The 19,942-nt window shown below is 40.4% G+C and overlaps 1 protein-coding gene across 1 annotated transcript in view; it reads left to right on the top strand.

The window, feature by feature from the left end:
* The window catches only part of ush2a (Usher syndrome 2A (autosomal recessive, mild)), a 193,260-nt gene that overhangs the window by 101,857 nt on the left and 71,461 nt on the right, over positions 1-19,942 (top strand). The window contains exons 50-60 of the mRNA XM_061041049.1: positions 5,831-6,552; positions 6,940-7,109; positions 7,197-7,363; positions 7,531-7,619; positions 10,661-10,995; positions 12,704-12,859; positions 14,138-14,301; positions 14,497-14,706; positions 17,699-17,901; positions 17,992-18,104; positions 19,069-19,282. Coding sequence (XP_060897032.1) covers positions 5,831-6,552; positions 6,940-7,109; positions 7,197-7,363; positions 7,531-7,619; positions 10,661-10,995; positions 12,704-12,859; positions 14,138-14,301; positions 14,497-14,706; positions 17,699-17,901; positions 17,992-18,104; positions 19,069-19,282 — 2,543 coding nt within the window. The remainder of the gene's footprint in view (positions 1-5,830; positions 6,553-6,939; positions 7,110-7,196; positions 7,364-7,530; positions 7,620-10,660; positions 10,996-12,703; positions 12,860-14,137; positions 14,302-14,496; positions 14,707-17,698; positions 17,902-17,991; positions 18,105-19,068; positions 19,283-19,942) is intronic.

Genomic DNA, 19,942 nt, shown 5'->3' on the forward strand with positions numbered 1-19,942 from the left:
ACATGTGTCATACACACACACCTGCTTGTCTTCCTTATCAATCACACACCCCCTCATGCTCACAGGCAATACCACACAGTCATGAAGTTTCATGCACACAAAATCATCCCTGAACACACAGAAGAGCACTATCTGGACACAGAGTAGAACTGGATTCAAGGAGCTGAAGTTAAAAATGTTTTATTAAACTTGACTGATCGCAAATCTTTCAGTTTCAATAAATAATTCCTAGTCTGAAAGCGCTTCAAGATTTTTTTGCTTTAATATGAAAAAACACACAAAACAATTGGATGCTACTTTTTATATAACCAGTTTGCGCACAGGTCATTTATCTATAAAATAAATAATAATATTTTGTGTGGATGGAGGAATCTGTTTTTGCTTTCTGCTCCAGTTGATGTCAGGTTGTTTTGTGTGTCTCTCAATAAATTAGACAATAAATAACACACAATTAAATATCAGTTTCAACCACTGAGTCCCTCATCCCTGCTCTGACATACAATTCATACTATTGTTGAAATGTGAGTGTGCATAAATAATCTTTTTAACATAATAATAGCATACATAATAAGTATGTTATAGCTTCAAAGAAGGGATTTAAACACACAATGGAAAACGCCAAGTGCAGCCAGATTGGATTTTTCTAACATTGATGTGTAATTTGTCACTCTAAACCCATCCTCTTGTCATCTGGCAGAGGCAGCAAAGGCTACATTCACCTCCAAATCTCCTCTTGCTTAAGCTTAAAAAAATGACAACCCTAAGCAAGCACCTTTGCATTTAATTCAGCATAAATTATTATGAAGCACATAAATAATTCAGTCTTCAAAAAAATAGGCATATCAAGACATCAGACATTGATGCACATCAATTTACAGAAATGTTTATCTTTATCGATCTTGATTTTTTTTGCTCTAATAGTTTAGTTCTGAAGGATAATCCCCGTTCTTTAAATCATCCCTCCAACCTGATTCTCTTACCACACTGTGTTGACATGGACCTTAGTCCACTTTCACAAGTCTTGCATGTATTCTGATCGAAATTCATTTCTTTCTTTTCTTTTTCCTTTTTTGTTTCTTTTTCCTGTTATAATACCTCATCCTGTCTCACTCTTTCTTCCCCTCTGTCTTTCTTTCTGTCTTTTCTTTTTCAGTCCTAAAGTATTTACAAAAGAGGAGAGACAGGGTTAAATAGAGAAAGAGAGACGATAAGAAATAAGGAGTATCAAGTCAGGAAAGAAAAAAGGTAAAATAAGGAATTGAGAAAAAAGAGGAAGAGAAGAAAGAGAGGGCTAATGACAGAACAGAGAAAGAGGGAGACCCACGTGTCCTCCCTTCCTTTTTATCATTCCATTAAAGTTTTATATCCATCTTTTTAATGTAATTTGGTCCCTATGAATTCCTGCCGCTGCAGAACAGACAGACGGCTCCTGTGAACATAAACTCTAGCCGTGTTGGACAGCTCCCTTTCCTCTGTCTACTCCCATGTTCACATTGGCTAAGTGATCTAAGAGAGTGTGTGTCTGTGTGAGTATGTGTCTGTGTGTGTGTGTGTGTGTGTGTGTGTGTGTGTGTGTGTGTGTGTGTGTGTATGCATTGTGTGTGTTAGAGAGCTTTATAGAGAGCATGAATAAAGCACCGTTTTGACAAAATGATCTTAGCCAAGCAGTCTTAGAAAGTAAGTGTGTGTGTGTGTGTGTGTGTGTATGTGTGTGTGTGTGTGTGTGTGTGTGTGTGTGTGTGTGTGTGTGTGTGTGTGTGTGTGTGTGTGTGTGTGTGTGTGTATTAGAGAGAAACAGAGAGAGAGACAAAGTACATAAAAGCAGAGGGTGAGAGAGAAGAGATGAGAGGTGTGATGGAGAAAAAAGTGACAGAATTATAGTTAGAGGTAATGACAGAACACCAAAAATTCATGTTATCCAAGAATGAGTGAATTCGTTAATAATAAAAGACTCTACCTTTTTCCCAGCATTCTGCTCGGTGTGCTATTGTAAGTTATCGTTGAAATGAAAGTGAGCATGGTCCCACTGCTGTTTTGCCTATGAATAGAAAAATGATGATAATATAGCTAATGTGAGTTTTTTTTTAATTCCACTAAATGCCACTAATTTCCAATAATTCTGAATAATTTGACTCATCAACATGCTTCAAATCCATACATGTCTTCCAACTTTTATGTGCTCTTTCAATTTGACATGCATACGTCAGACAGCTCCTATGAATAGAGTAAATCACTCCAAATAGTCAGCGTTTGAAAAAGAAATTGAATTTTTTGAATGATTGACATTTCAGGTACTTTGATGGTCATTGGTACTTAAAGGCTAATGCACATCTCATAGACTCATGATGTTATGGATACAAATCAAGCTTATGACCTTGGTCATGCATCATCCTCTCTCTCAGTGCCTCTTCAGTGTCTCCAGAAGCAGCAGTGACATTAAATAATCTGAAAAAGTAAAGATATGAAATGCAATGTAAATTCCCACCGTATTACTTGTCACGTTTTGACACCATGCTGTAAGCATCTTGATTACAGGAAAGCTCAGCGTTTGTCCTCATTATGACTCCTGGAGCCTTGACTCACCTTCAAAAGCCCAGTCACCCACATACACACATGCCCACAAACACACACACATACACATTCACACGAACAGGACAACGCGCAAGGCTAAAAATAATACCCTTCCTCTTCTCTTCACGTGGATACACACAGATGTATACACTTAAATCTACACATAAACACATAGAACACACCATACACACAAAAATGCACAAAAAGCCACATAACATGTATAAACCCACACACACACACACATACACACACTCCTCCCTCTACCCCCGCCCCCCCCCAGCCCTTGTCAGTTGATTGTGTTATTACTATGCTAACCAAATCCTTATAAATGTGATTTAAGGCTTGACGGCCCCGCACTCCTGTTTTAGCCTTCTGCTACTGTGTTTTACTGGAGAGAGGAGGAGTAAGGGCGCGAGGTTCGTAGGGTGGGATGGAGGGAGATGGATAAGTAAAAGAGAAAGACATGTGGAATGAAGGGGTCAGAGAGGTAGCGGGGGGGGGGGGGGGAAGGGGTAGGGGCAAATGGAGATGAGAGAAAAGAAGAGCAGTAGGTTAAAGGGAGGATGAGAGATAGAGCACCTAAAGAACATAAAGCGAGATACGGAGTCAGGAAACCAGAGAGAGCGGTGTTGCTATGCATTCCCTCAACACTCGTTGCCTCCTATCCAGAGAGCAGTAAAGCGTCAGTAAAATAAAAAAAAGGAAAAAAGCATCACCTGCATCTTAAATGAAAATTTCAATTGAAAAACTTAACAGCCCTTCAAATTGCAGAATTTTACACGCGCCAGTAAAGCCTAAATAACACTCAACACTTAGAGGGAGAGTGGGAAGGGAGGAGGGGGAGAGGGAGGGAATGGGGGGGAATGGGGGGTGACAACAGGGGTTATTTTGGGTGGGTGAATGGGGCTGAGTGAAGGTGACTGGATTGTGTTTCGTGGTAAAACTATTTACAATTGAAGACTGTCTGCGATCTGTGTCTCTGATTATCTCTCGCCTCTTTTGTTTTTTGAACCTGACAAATATTTTGACCAGACAGACGGAAGGAAATATCGAAGGCAGACAAGAATAAGTCAAATAGATGGAGGGATGCGGAATTTCTAATTAGACAAACAGAGAGTGAGAAATTACAATCCTCTGTAAAGACACACAAGAACACCGTGAGGCAAGCAGACAGGCCGGCGGCTCTGCTGGTGGATCTGCACATACACAGACAGGGAGACGGGCTCCTTGGTTATTCGTGGGGTTCAGCGGACCTTTGGTGGTAATTGAATCAGTGTGAGTGCTGAGTAGAGCTAGCATAAAAACCTGTTAACCTAAAAGGTCAACTCTCTGCATTGTTTATTTAGCAGGGATACCAGAGAGTGAGAGAGGGAGCAAAAGAGGGAGAGAGACCGCAACACAAAGCACGAGTAATGCAGAGGGACAGAAGAAAATGAGGGAGGGATGTGGGGGTTGGTTGGGGAAGAAGAAGAGAAGAAGAAGGGGTCAAAAAGAGGAAAAGACAAGAAGAAACAGCCGGACACGAAGAGAGATGTAGACAGAAAGAAGGTTGGGTTGTAGGTGGGACTTTTTACATCTTGTAAAATCATCCAAGCTTCACTTCACTTTTATACTGTTGCTTATTTGTGTGGGGGGTAAAAAAACCCAGCTGGCTGATATATTAATGTAGGTTTATGTCTTAACTTGCGGCAATTGTGTTTCTTGCTTTGCTTGACCGTATGTATATATACTATTGGGGGGTTTGTATACAGTATATCATCACTCAGTGAAATCATTGAACCAATTTGTGTCTCATTAAAAAGTCTTATACTTTTTTTTATTATTGAGCTTCTTAGAAAGACTTTTTATTAGTTGGCATCTCACTTTGTATGAAGTAAGGCCTATCAGTTAATATATAGTCTTAATATAATAATATGCACATTATTACACAACCAGTGTCTTATTTCAATTAGACTAATTTCTAACATGCTTGCAAACTCTTTCTCTAATACAGATGTGAATGCATACACTCCACACATCCTCTTTCCACCTCTCTTTTTTTCTCTCTCTCTCTGTCTTTCTCAGTCTCTCTCTCTATCACACACAGACACCTACGTACACACACACACACACACACACACACACACACTGCCATCTGGGAAAGCCGTTAGCGGTTAGCGGTAGCACTTAGCGACGCAGCACGCTCCCTCAGTCCGCTCAGTCACCTTGATCTGCTTGCCCTTCACACAGCACCATTACAGCTATACTGCATCACTGTGGGTGTGGGCATGTTAGTGTGTGTGAGAGAGAGTTAGGAAGAGTGGGTGTCTATGTCTATGGACATGCATCTGTGTGTGTCCATTATAGAGCAGTACAGTGGGATGTAAATGCCGGGGGAGGAGGGGTTGGGAGGTGTGGGATGTGGGGGCATTACCTTCAAATGAGCTACTGTGGAGTGAAAGATCCCTCTGTCTGGTCTTGTGTAGGTTCTTATCCGTGCATTGACATGTGCAAATCATGGGACTATGTGTGTGCCTGTGGCCTACTGATGTACATCACTGTCAGACTACGTACTTCTTATATTAGTTAGGAATATTTGACCTTCTGGACACAAGAATTTATGGCACTCCAAGGCATTGAGAACAGCAGTGAATGTAAACACAGTTAAAAAATCGACAAGCTCTCTCAGACTGAAGCAGTGTTCCTGCAAACAGATGAGATACATTTGCAATCAATCCTATCTTCAGTTTTTCTTACAAACTTTTTTCTTCAGATTTTTTAAATGTGTATTATTTACATTTCAAGACTAATGTTTGCTATACTTGTAATGGGGAAAAAATGTGCATGTTTGTGTCTTCTATATATTTGTGCTTGTGCATGTTAGCACACATCATAACAAGTTAGTGTAAAGTTTCTTTATAATGTTCCCAGCAGTGCAGCCTGGCCGACACATCACCTTCTGAATTTGCTGTTGAAAGACACAAACAGACTCACATTCTTCACAGTCACAAGTACTTCATAAATCCACAAATACAATCTTGGTTTGCTCAGGGGGAGAAATTGAGAGAGGAAAAGAGTTTGTGTTAATCCCTTGGATAGGGATGGCAAAATCACTCTTTGTCCTTCTGATGTCATTCTTGATGTTACTTGTCAAATAAGTCTTCAGAACAAATCCCCCCTTCTCCCTTTTCTCACCCTTTATAGCACACACATACATACATATCTATATCTCGATTTTTCCTCTTTTCTGTCTTCATATTTATTTCTTTGTTACCCCCAGGTCCAGGACCGGTAGAAACTCCAGCTGTATCGGGGCTCCATCCACGAAGTGTAACAGTCACCTGGGTTCCTCCCTCCCAGCCAAATGGAATTATCACCAATTATACACTTTATCTTAAACCAAACTCTCTCTCTTCTTTTGACTTAAAACCTAGTTCAGTTTACAGCACCAGCACAACTCTCAACTCCAGTACAGATCCTGACCAGAACTTATTGCTCAGCACTGAAGAGGCATATCTAGATTCAGGTCAAACGCTCGCACAAACATTCAGTTTAACCCCCCCAGCTTCTTCAAGCCACATCTCCATGTCTAATGCCAACACAAACAGTAATGATAGCTCCAGAACCACCCAAGGCACAAGTCCCGGCCTCTTAGCTAACCCTTATAGCTTAAGCCCTGGTAACGCAGGGGACAACCAGACTGAATCCACAGGTGTAAGCAATACAAGCCAAGGCCCTGGTTCCTTCTCGCTCCTCTCCACCAAACCCAATAATACCATTGTAAACCCAAGCCCCAGTCCTTTACAGTCAAACACAAACTATAGTCCAACAACCACTAAAACCAAACATGTCCAAAATCCGGCCTCCCCTGACAGCACCATCTCTACTTTCTTCAGTGAAGATTCAAATTCAACTTCATCAACCCTATCAGTCTCTGTTCCCGGGAACACCACAAGCTACACTTTCCTCAACTTGTTGCCATACCAGAGCTACAGCCTCAAGGTACAAAGTAGTATTATGATGCAGTGGTAGAACACTGTACTGTACCACATACTGCTATACATACTCTGAATCGTTTTTGAATTATGACTTTAACAACAATAACTATATTTTTGTATTGCCAATTGAATAATAATGTGTGTCTCGAGGTGCAGATGGTAGTGCATTTCAAATGTCACTGCACACTTTACTTTCTTGATTTTCAACTATGACACCCGTTGTGACATGGTTTTTTAGAGATTATGGACAGACAACAGAATAAGACAATGTTAACCAACTTTCTTTTTATTGCAATTGTTGATTTATTGACTGATGAAAACTTTTAGCCTTACAATTACAAAACTAGAAGTCACATTGTGATGTGACACTGTGTTGCTCTCAATCATCTAGCTGGAAGCGTGCACCGGTGTTGGTTGTTCAGTGTCTCAGATGTCTCAGAGCTTCCGTACCCTTCCAGCCCCACCTGAGGGGGTTCCTGCACCACACCTTTACTCTGACACTCCGACCTCTGTTCTCCTGTCCTGGGGTGCACCAGATTGGAGCAATGGACCACTTGAAAAGTGAGAGAAGATCACATGCTTATACTTAAATCCCTCTATTACACTCCTATGTGTGTATTAACTTCATTGTGTTTGTCCTGGGCATAGATGGTTGATTGAACGCAGAGTAGCTGGGACCAAACAGGTCTCTACAGTGGGCCATCTCCCACCAGCCCCTCCCCCTCTGTCCTTCCTGGACTCTTCTTCAGCTCTCAGTCCCTGGACGAGCTACCAGTATCGACTAGTGCTCCATAATCAGGGAGGCAACACCACAGGTGAGGCAATCATCCTTGGTCTAACTGAAATTCAACAGAATATTACCAACACGGTCTACTAGGAGCTTTATGGATTCACCACTTTCAGTCAGACTTAAAGAATGACACTTTCATCCTTTGATGTTTTAAAGTTGGACCTTAAACCACATGTTACCAATTTTTTTCAGGACCCTGGGTCAATGTCATCACCAGACCTTCTAGGCCAGCTGGTCTCAGTCCACCGAGGGTACAGGTTTTGGGGCCGGAGTCACTTCAGGTATGCAGGGTTTTTTTTCTGCTGATTTATCACTATGAGAAAATCTTGAGTATGACATATATGTTTGAAGCCCACAGATATGATCCAAGTCAGCCATTACTGTATTAGGACATTTTACAATATATTTTATTACATTTAACCAATAGGTCTAAGAATCACAGAAGTAACTTTTACAGTTAAAGAAGTTTTTAAGTTTCTTTTAACTTATTATACATAAAAACAATGTAACTTTCTTGAGAAACTCTCCAGTCTCTGAGTAGAAAAGACAAAGCAATGTCACACTGATTCCTCTGTCTTTGCTTCTTGGGATTTAATGAGAAAGAAAAGCATTCAACTCAAGGTCCCCTTCAGAAAAGTAGGAGGGGCTGTGACCCTGTCTGAGGAAGCTTCCTTCCTGTCGGCCATTTTGAAGGAGGGGCCAGAGTTAAATTCCACCACTGGCTAATCCGACATCAAGGCCTTTTCAATAAGAGACAGTGAAACAATATTGTATGCATGCACACACATTGATTCACACACACACATGCACTCACAGCCCTGCACTAATGCTAACTGCAGAAAAATGCTAATGCCTGTCATCATTTCAGATCCGCCCCTGTCATCTCTGCTGCAGCACAGCTTTAGGGGTCACAGGTCCGACGAGGAAAGTGTTCCTTCCTGGTTGTTGCTAATTGGACAGACAGGCAGGCAGCTTCCTGGTTGCTAATTGACCTTGACAAAATAGAAAGGGTTTGAGTATCTCCCTTCAGTCTTTAAATCGTCTCTTTATACACATCACTTCTTGCTCATTGGGTTTTCACTCATTCTTGACTATTATCAGGTTTATGTTTTCTTTTCAATTAGATTTTTTATATGAATTTAAATAATTCCGTGTGACTCCTGGTGTTGACATAAAAACAGCAGGAGTCTGTTGAATGTCTCCCTTCTGATATTAGGAGGGTGTCTAGTCCCGTCTTTTCTCTGACAATGTCCTTTGGCTTTATCATAATATGAGAGGATGAGTAAAAACACAGTGAGTGTACAAGATCAGCCTTTCTATTGTTGTAGGCAGATTTTGAATTGAATGAGCGTAACTAAATTAATCACAATTTCAAAAGAATTTGATTGATAAAGTTACCATGTCAATTTTAATAATTTTGATACAATGAAAATCAAAAAAGAGACACACATCCCTAAGTGTGTGCTGGATCAAAAAATACGAATAAAGAAAAGAAAACCAAGATCCGCACACCAAGAAGCTCCGGTTTGAAGGATTTATTGATAAGTGATGTTTCAAGCCAACATGCTCTTCCTCAGACTTGAAATAGTTTTGATACCAAAAATGTAAAAGAAAGTCAGACGTTGCCTGAGACATTAACCACTCTAAATGTTTATAGGTTATAGTGTCTAATTTCAAGCTACAGGTGATTCTCACTCTTGTCTGATTGTTCAAACCTCATCTCTAATCTATCTATTGTTGTAGGCAGGTTTTGGATTGAACAAGTTGGATCTGTAATAACTTCTACTTTTTTGCTACAAATTAGAAAAACAAGCTAAGATATGGGACTCGATCCCCGTACCTGAGGGGTATTTTAGGTTTTTTTAAGTATACTGTATAGGTTTATAAGTGTTGTTAGTGTTGATGTAATGCATTAAATGTGACGATTGTTATTTTAGCTGCAGACTTCAACATTTTCTCCCTGCCTTTCATTTATGTTCTTATTTAAATAGCATAGATGTTACAAAGATACACACATACACCATATACTTACACACCCACCAACACTCTCAAAACCAACTTTGTCATCTATCTCTCTCGCTCACTCATACACACACCAACATACTGCACTGGCCTTAGCCCCCTCTGCTCTGTGTCAGTCTAGGGTCTCTCCTGTCTTCACCATCTCCAGATTACATCAGGCTATTCAATCTGTAAATGACTTCCACCACAAAGCACACCCAACACGCACTCTGGGAAATGAGCTACCTAACTCAACGTGACCCTGCCCATATGTGGTTGTGTGTGTGGCTCAGAGTGTGCATGTGTGTCCTGTATCACCTCACTGTGTCACTTGTTAAATGAATATCAAGGTTGTGTGAGAAATAATTGTTCTTGACGTTCATTCATTATACTCTCGTCAACACTGACCACTCAATCACCTTAACTCATAAGTGAACTGAACGAGCTCTGGACTGATCAGTTACTGTACATGACAGTTTGTGTGTAAGAGCGTACAGTTCATGAACACACGTGTAACTTTAATGTGTATGTACACAAGTAGCTACTGAACTTAGGTAAACCTGTGTATGTATGTGCTTATACAAATATTTATTGTATGTTTTTTTGTACTTCAAACGTGTTAAAGGTCTGTTTGTGTACTTGTGTGTTTGAAAGTAAATGTGTGTGTATGTGTGGGCGTGTGAGTGTATTACCATTTGTGTGTGTGCCAGTTACCTTCATCTTCATGCTGAAATGCTGACAGACTGAACTGTTTCCAAATCAGATGCAGTGCTCAACGACTGCAAGCTTTTGTTTTTGCATGCAGCAATTCCATTACCAGCCGTTTTCATTATTTTAGCATGGTGTTTGTGCTTGTGCGCGTGTCTGTGTGTGTGTGTGTGTACCCTGTTTTAAATGTGATGAAAGGAATCTTCTGCTCAAGTCAAAGTCAGGTTATCTTTCCCCACTGGAGAGTTGAACACACACACATACACACACACACAAAATGACCCTCCTTACACATAAACATGAAACGGTGCAACTTCCTAGATATGTGTTTGCATGAGCTTATTGTTTAAGCTCTGCACATGAACACATACCTGCACAATGCAATATATTCCTTTAGTTTAATCTCAAATATTCAGCTGACCTCAGCAAACAAAGAAGGTTTCGACAATCTAACAGAACAATGGTAAAAAAAAACAACATTTTGGAATAATGACAGCACAGTTCAAAAGGATTCAGTGCACTAGCTTTAATTTTCTGTGAACTGCTCTTTTAATCTGAATAAAGTATTTTCATGGAACAACCCAGAACTTAAATCAAATCACTTGTGTTTCAGGTCACATGGTCTCCTCCCCTCATTCCCAATGGGGAAATCCATGGCTATGAGATCCGCTTCCCTGAACCACGCATCTTCCATGATAGTGCTGATGTATCTGAGCTCAACGTCACAATAACAGACCTCATTCCCAACACAAACTACAGTATCACTCTGCTGGCCTGTTCCAAGGGTGGTGGACATGTTGGGGGATGTACAGAAAGCCTGCCCACTCCAGCTACTACATTACCCACAAGCCCTGAAGGCCTGGAACCTCTGTCTGTAGTCGCGGTCAGCGAGTCTTTCCTGGCCATTTCCTGGCAACCACCAAGCAGGCCCAACGGACCTAACATCAGGTATTTCTATTGAGCTCCTGTAAGGAACTTTGGGTTTGTGTCAATTCTGTTGACTCCCTGGATAAGGTTGTGCCTTTTATCTCGTTTCTCATTTTGTCCTGTTTATGTGTTAGTAATCTCATCTTTTTTCTTTTTGCAGTGAAACATGTCACTCACCATGCATCCTTGCCTTTGGAAACACAAAGGCAGTTTTAGAGGCAGTGTTTACATGCAATAAAAATAATTAAATACATCTTGTTGCTGATGGTCCTGCTACAGCAGGTCATATTGAAGCGTCTACATTAATTTCAGTCTGTTTTATAACCAGCTGAAAACTCCTCACAAGAACTTTAAACTACCGTGTTTCACAGTTTTGTTCACTATTAGTTGAAGGTTTCTTGGCGCTGAAACTCCGATGAGCAAAATGTGTAATCACAAACAAGTTCCTTTGTTTTTCTGTCTTGGCAACACTGTAATATAACATTGCTTTTGAACGATGGTACCACTAGAACAAAAAATATCTTACAATAGCTTAACATCCATTTAATCTGTCATGAAGACATGGCCAGTGTTTGGAGTAACATGTTCTTCTTTACTGGTATCACATTCCTCCTGTAATCCAGTACATGGATAGCTGGGGGAAATATACATTTTTATATTTCCCCCAGTTGGGCCATAGGTCCAACTGTTATGTGCATGATATTAAATTGAGATTTGTCCATCCACAGCAGCAGTCTTGGCATGATTCCGCCAAAACTACCACTTTGGATCAAGGAAACACAAGTGCCCCTAAGCAAACAATGTTCTCCTGTTGTATATGGTGGTTGTAGGAATTGAATAAAGTGAAAGGGTTAGAAGTAAATTGAACATAGATTATTTATATATCCAATATTAAATACCTCTCATAAAGAGCTAATACGTGTGGACCAAACTTTAAACTATCATAAATTAACATAATCAGCCTCTTGTGTTTATTCATTAAAGCTCAGATTTAGACAAACAGGAAGCTAAGGAGGAAGTCTACAGCATGTTGCTACGGTTTTTGAGACATCTTCTGGAGATGTTCAATTGTTACTGAAAAACTCCAGCAAACAGGCACATAGGAACACGTTAACAAGCTGCTAACATGAGTGTCCTGGTAATGAGCTAAGTCTTGTGCATTCTTTAATCAGTGTTTTCACAGTCCTAATGCACATTCTGGTCCGTTTTGTTCTGTCCTGTTCTCCTCAGTCGGAGATTAGGCCTTAAATAAAGGTCCATATTCCTGGCAGGCGATTAAAATGCATGAGCCCGTCTCTCTGTTCTGCTCCGCTCAGCTCTGTGTGTTTGTCTAAGTGGGTTGGTTAAAAGGCGGCATTAAGCCCTTCTCTTCTGATTACAGCGGAAATTAGCATCACTGTGGGGAGAGGAAAACACAAACCCTGCAGAAAAAAACACAACAGAGGGAGGGGCGTAGGGAGGTAGGGGTACGATATAGTGAACGCAAAAGAATAGAGATGATGAAAAACAGCAGAAGAGAAGGAAATGGGCGATAAGGAGAAGAGTCAGTTGAAAATTGTGTGTTGAAGGGTGTGTTTGTTTATGTGTCTGTGTATGCAGGCATGGGGGTTCTACCATGTTTGTCTGCATGCTCATTCTGGTGCATTTGTGAACATGTGTTGTGGCTTAATGCATTCCTAAACATCCAACCAAGTGTGTGATTTTTCTTTTATTCAAATTTCCCCTTCAGATACAAGCTGCTCAGACGTAAAACCCACCAGCCCCTGGCCATCGCCACGGTCCCCACAGTAACAGCCATGTCCCCTCCCCCTTCAGAAGATCTCCATCACTGGCTCCATGTTTACTCCGGCACCAAATTGTTCTACCAAGATAAAGGCCTAAGCAGGTGAGATTACTGAAATGAGCTCTAGAGCAAACGCCGGAGCCGCAGCAAACCGTGTGTGCAGAGCCGATCGGCGAGCTACTGCTGATGCCGATCTTTTAATACCGCTCAAAGATACATTAAGCAAATATCCCAAAGAATTAAATTGTTTTTCACACAGCGTCCCCTAATCTCAGTTTGGCACTTGGTGGAAGCAAATTTTTTTCCTCTCTGCTTGCTAAACGGCTCTGGGTGTACTCTTTTCCGGTTTCTGTCTCCGCTGTGCTTTATTTAAGATGTAAACTGAAAAAACTTTTGAAGGTATCAGCAATTTTAACTTTGAATGTTTTGTGTATGATGTCCTAGAAAGTTCTTTATGAAAAGCTATTTGTATCATATTTGAAAGATTCACCTTGTTAGCAGCTCTAACAGTGAAATTAGAGTAATCATTAGTTAAAGGGGACATATTCTGAAAAAAAAAACACTTTTACAGTGTTAGTCAAAGTCTTACAACACAGAGAAAAGTGCTCCGTTTCAAATTTTCCCTCCTTGTGATGTCACAGTGTAGTCTGTCTGATAAAAAAAATACACTCCCCTCCCCTCCCCTGATATCTCCACCCATGGACTCCACCCCCAGCCTAGAGCAAAACTTTTGTGCTGGTCAGCAATTTTTATTCTCGCTACAGAGGATTGATGTCTACCAGGAAAACTCAGGGGGGGAGCTCATTGAATTTAAAGAGACACACACACTAAAACAGAGCATTCTGAGAGAGCTGGTTTATACAGGGTCACAAACCTCCTCTGGTGATTGATTCATGTTATATTTTGACCAAAGCACAGCACAGATGTTTCATTTAGACCACAGGGGACTCTTTGAAAAGGTGGAGAAGGGGGATAATATATCCTCTTCAAAGATAGTTGAAGGTAGGGGCGCCATTGGACTAGTGGTTAGAGAACACACCCCACGTACAGAGGCTGTAGTCCCCGGTGCGGGAGGCCTGGGTGTGATTCCGACCTGTGGCTCCTTTTCCACATGTCATTCCCCACCCATCCTTCCTGGTTTCTGACTAGCTAATGTCTTGTCACTCCAGAAAAGGCATAAAAAGCCTAAAAATAATCCTCTCAGAAAAAGAAAAAAAATAGTTAAATGTAGACACAAAATTAGGTTCCCCCTTGTTTCCCTTTAAGAGCCTGTTTATGGATTATTGGTAGAAGAAACTCTCAAGAGTTTGCTTTTGAACTGACATGTAAAACATTTTTTTAGAACCGTTAACATCTAACAACAACATTGTCTCTCAACAGATTCACGCGTTACCAGTATCAGTTAGAGGTACACAATGATGTGGGCTACTCTTCAGGAGAGATTGTTACCGCAGTGACCATGGCGGGGGTTCCCAACCGCACTCCGTCTCTGTCTGCCCGCGTTATCAATCACACAGCTGTAGAGGTCGACTGGACACAACCATGTAAGACTACCCTATCTCTTTAACACACACATTTCAACACACACAGCTTGCCAACTCAAAAGTCTTTTGTTGCAGTATGTTCTCTGAAGATTGTTCTCTGACTTTACAACAACCAAAAGTGAAACAAGACACAAAGAATGACGTTTAATCCAACTGCTACATCACTCTCCTCCATCTCTTTGTATCATTTTTCAGCTTTACATGACCTACAGGGAGAAGTTGAATCTTACTATCTGACTGTAGAGTCTGCTCAGTCCATCCGAGTCTTGGCTTTGCCCCCTGAGATCCTGTCCACAGTGATTACTGACCTTTGGCCCAGCACCACATACCTGATGTCATTACAAGTGTCCAACGGAGCACATAACACAACTAAGACAATAGTTAACGTCACCACTGAGGATGGAGGTATGTGTATATTTCTCTGATTTCCAGTCAACATTTGATCACAGTAATGGGTTTTGATTTGTTTAAGGGTTGCCATTGTGCACAGTTGTATATGAATATGTGTGTCGTGATACAACAGGTGATCTCAATACATTTAAGAGAGGTGTGTGTGTTTACAGGCATTTTCCTGTTACTGTTGTACTTCACAGAAGATGTTAAACACATCATGTAGTGAGGCATGAAATCAATACAAAGAGTGTGTATTAGGCGGGTTTAAAATGCTTGTTGGCACCAGACAGTGACGAACACACACAAACTGCACAAACAGCCTCACACACTCAAGCCAGAAAACATGGCTGCTTACACCACTAATGCCGGATATGATAACCACTCTTTACTACTGAGTAACAATACCTACCTTTTTTCTTTTTAATGCAGAGTTCAATGGAAAAAAAGATCATGATCAAAATAGTTAAACAATATCTGTTACTTTTATTTAATTGCAAAAAAAATACCCAAATTTGAAGTGATATTATTATAATATACCTCTTTGAAGAGAACATCAGCATCACGTCAGTAGCTAATATTTGTTTTGAAAAAACACACATACAAAATAACTAAATTATCACAATGTGTAATCTGGCATTTTAGAGAGAGAAAAAAAAGTAGAATAAAAGAAGTATGTCAGATCTTGGTTTTACTAGTATTTACATTTTCAGGAAGGTCAGCTCTCTCACTGTCATCACCACTCTTCTCTCCATTTCCCTCTTGAACTCTCAGCCCAGCCTCTCAGCGTTTGAGGGTTGTCTTTCAAATCACTCTATGTAATTATATGTCCAAGGCCGCTCACGCTGTCTGTTGTTTTCTTTATGTCTTTCTCAGTCCTTCTGTCTGACCATTTCTCTGTCTCTCTTTACCCTCTAACAGTTCTTTCAGTGCAATCATATGTCAGAGGCCTCTCTCTTTCTCCCTAATCTGAGCCATATAATAAAAAGTGCATTAAAAACATTAGAAAATCATTAGGTGCTAAAGGCAAAGCACGGCTCGTTTAACTGAGAGGGCTCTGGAGGTAATTTCATTATTTTACAGCCATAAGAGTGCACACACACACACACGCGCGCACACACACAGACTGAGAGACACACACTAACACACACATACACACCAAGACCAAATATATTTTAACTAATGCAGCTCAACCCTACCAACCATCGTAACATGGCTTGCAATCTATAGGGCAATGCTAACATCAGGGCTAATTGGCAAGAAAAATGTGTGTGTGTGTGTGTGTGTATGAGCGGAAGCGGCTCAGTGTGCAGTATTGCGTTAATAATAACATCCTGCAGTAAATGAAATGTAGAGCAGTAGGTTGGGTTTAGGTAAGTGCATTGGCAGCAAATGAATTGGGTTAACTTCTCTTAGCTGAGTGCATTTTCACTTAGAAAAGTAGATGGAGTCTGTATGATTACCTCTCTCACACACCATCTCTGGTGTCCTCTGTGACTGATTCTCACATTAACTCACACTATGATCTCTATTTTCATTCGAAGAAAGTTTTGTTAAGTAATCTGTTTTTATCCAATATTCCCTCACTGTTTCTTTATCATCTCTTTCTTTCTCAGTTGATCTTTTTCTCACCCTCTGTTCTTCATATCGCCCTGTATCCTTTAAAATCACCGTCATTCACTCCCTCCTTCTGCCTCGTATCTGCAACTCATTTCCCATAGCTTAGTATGTTATACTAATCAGCATTTTTGATTAATGTACATGTCATATGTAGATTTGCTTTAAAAATAATTTCATGTAGGAGGGAACTAATTGCATTAAAGGAACCAAGAATGTAAAATATGGTGAAAGAGAAGGAATATAAAAACAAAGAACAGATCGGTAAGGCTGTCTCAGGGAAAGATTCACTGTTACGTGACAGAGAAGCGGTAAGCTGATCACACTGAATCAATCTTTTATGTTGTGTGAAAATGCACTCAGCTATGAGAGGTTAACCCTGTTCATTTGCTGCAAATGCACTTCTCTTAACCCGGACCACTTCTCTACATTTCATTTGCTGCTAGATAGCTTCATCAATGCTGTGCTGCACACACAGGGACACACAGGTGGTGTCCCTCCCTCTCTAACACACCGACAGAGTCCCACACACACACAAACTTTTCTGCATACGAAAGCACAACACATATAAGTTCAGTTTTTCCTGCAGGAAATTTGCCAGTTTAAAATGAAATTAAAATTAAAATTGACTAGGAATACACTAAACATCTCTATTTACATTAACTTTACAAAAAAGAAAAATAACTCTTCTGGTGAATAAACAGTTTGCAGTGATTTAAACAATTTGACAATGTTGAACACACATATCGTTCATTTAGTGTGTGTGTGTGTGTGTGTGTGTGTGTGTGTGTCTGTGGACTACAGTATGCTATGTACTCTGTATGTGTCTTTAGGGGCTATATCTTCAGTTTTTGGACTGAACACAGCGCTCTGTAACAGAGTTTGTTTGTCAGAGTTTGCAGCAGGCTGTTTCGTTATTGATGATACATTTCTGATTGTTGTCACCTGTAACCATCAACTGATACCTGCATGATAAATTTAAACACACAAGATGAAACAGAGAAAAGTCTTTTTTTTCCTTCAACAGTTGTTAAGGTGAAGTGTGCAGATTGTTAAGGTGGCTGCCTAAACTGTAAAGCGCTGCTGGAAACACTGATGTTTTTCAGGATTTTTCTCCCTGTATTTTTAAAATTTTAGTCATGTGAATTCATAGGAATTTCTTTTGAACTTTTGAACTTTATATTGATTTTTATTTTGGAGCTGAAAAATAAAAAGCTTCTGAACTTAACATGTGATGTAGAGAGCACTGGTTTTACAATACAATTATTAAATTTTTGTTAGAAAATGACCATGTCTCATTCCTTCAGGCTATACAATTATCCAGGGTGTGCTTTAACAATTTAACAATGTTGTGTCTCTATACCCATACGCTCATTTGTGCCATCCTCAGAGCCAGACGGGATGTTGGCCCCAGAGGTGGTTCCAGTTAACAGCAGCACAGTACGTGTTCTGTGGTCCCCCCCTCTACAGCCCAATGGAGCAGTCACTGGTTACTACATCTACTTAAATGACCGTCTTCAGGGCAGCGTAGACAACAGCTCAGGGTCCTACCTGCTGGGGGACCTGCTGCCTTTCACTGTCTACAATGTACAGGTACATGTTCTGACAAAAGCAGACATGCACAGCCACACAAATTAACCATGAGCATTACGTATTTATCTTGTGTTTGTGTGTGCCTTTCAGGTGGAGGTGTGTACTGTCTATGCATGTGTGCGGAGCAATGTCACTCAGACAACAACTGTGGAGGATCTTCCTGTTGACCTGGCCCTGCCGGATGCACAAGTGATCAGTCCCAGGTAGTAAATAGATGTTCTGCATATGTCTGTTGTTTTAAATAATTTTATATTAGAACCTAACCAGTTCTGGTTTACCAGTGTTCCAGTTCATATAACTCAAATACAATGATATACAAACAACAAAACAATATAATAATACCATAGGCAATAAATAAAGCTGGTGCTGATGGAGGAAGTAGAGGGACTGGTTTCTGCCTCTTAAGGCTGCACAGTGTGTGGGTTATACAGCATGAGCTACACAATCTGGTTTAACTTACTAGTAACCCAAATACCAATGACAGATTTAAAGGGTGTTTACAAAACCATTCCAGTTTTTACCATTAAACCAAAGTCTTTGCAGTAAAAAATATATATATATATAGCTTACAACCCCAAAGAAGATTTTTTTCTAGCATTTATCCATCTTCAACAGCATATCGGTTTTAAAGTAAAATAGTAAGAACTTCAAATAAACCGTGCTCAATTTGAAGCATACAGTAAAAGATAAAGAACGTTTATGCATTGCCGTCTTATGACCCAAAAGTTATTTTTAACAGCTTCCAAAATTAATTACCTAAGAGGGTAAACAGATTTTTTTGCCGTCAGTCACTTTGAATGACATGTTAAACTTCCTGCTTCACATTTGAACTGAGTTGCAATGTTACAAATCTTACATTTCATCATTTGTGGCTTCTTTTTCTGTCCAGGAGACTGTAACATTGTAACTCTGTGTGTTACTACACAGGTCTTGTCCCTGCCAACGATGTCAGAGATATGAAAAAAAAGTGGAAAATCAATAGTGAGAAGTGTGTAAAGATGCACACATCCTGACACTGTAACTCAACTTTGTCAGACATTTACCATGCATGAATGCACGTGTGTCTCACAAAGTTTTTGTGTGTCTCCCGGTCGTGTGAAAGGAGTGTGAAGGAGCACACATACCCATGTCTGTCTCTTCTTGCCCTGCTCTCCTTCCTTCTGTTAGGATGGTGGGTTTGGCTTGGTCTCATCCAGGCAGACCCAATGGGATCATGCTGGGCTATGAGGTCTTAAGACGTACTCTGAGGTCATGTGCTGTCACGTCCTCTGCTGGTGAAGAGTCAGGAGGTGCAGGTGGTTCACGGTTCAGATGTACCTACCTGCAGTGTCCTGCCGCCCATGGTGTATGTGGGACATCCTGCTTCCACCCTGAGATCCAGGTGATTATTTTCTACAGATTTTTTTTTTCATTTTTAACATGGCTATGAAAAAGTCCAGTTGCTTTTTTTTGAACCAAACATCTGCACATTTCACACAGACTTCTTAAGTGTAACGTTAACACTGCTGTGCACAAGGAAGAAACAACATTAAAAGGCTAAGATAGTGCAATTTTAATGATTCTAGGGGCAGCACTGGGATTTTTAAAGTTTGTTAGATTAGTAGTACTACCTTCAAACACACACTCTGCCAATGCACCATGTAATTAGGTGTGTTGTTGACATGCTTATAAAAACTGTTCTGAGAAGAACTGTCCTGTTCTGTTTGGTTCTTCATCTTTTCTCTGATTTAATCCTCATTCCCCTTTTCACCTGCAAACAAGAGACCCGTTTAACTGAAGCCTTTCATGAGCATATTCTATTAATTAAACAACATCATGTAGAATGAGGTTCAGGTCCAGGAGTCTTTGCTTTGGCTGCTCATCTCTTATGAGTGGAGAATACATTGGTGCTGTGTACTCCCTTGGGATATAAGTCATCAGACCTCAGGCATATACACAAAGCCCTGTAAAGAAACATACGGATAAACAAATAAACACTCACATTTTTGCTTCTCAAGCGCTCGCTCTTTCTGTGTGATGCACGTCATGCTCTCACTGATTA

Source organism: Labrus mixtus, chromosome 1 (assembly GCF_963584025.1).
Source record: "Labrus mixtus chromosome 1, fLabMix1.1, whole genome shotgun sequence".
NCBI classification, from domain to species: Eukaryota; Metazoa; Chordata; class Actinopteri; order Labriformes; family Labridae; genus Labrus; species Labrus mixtus.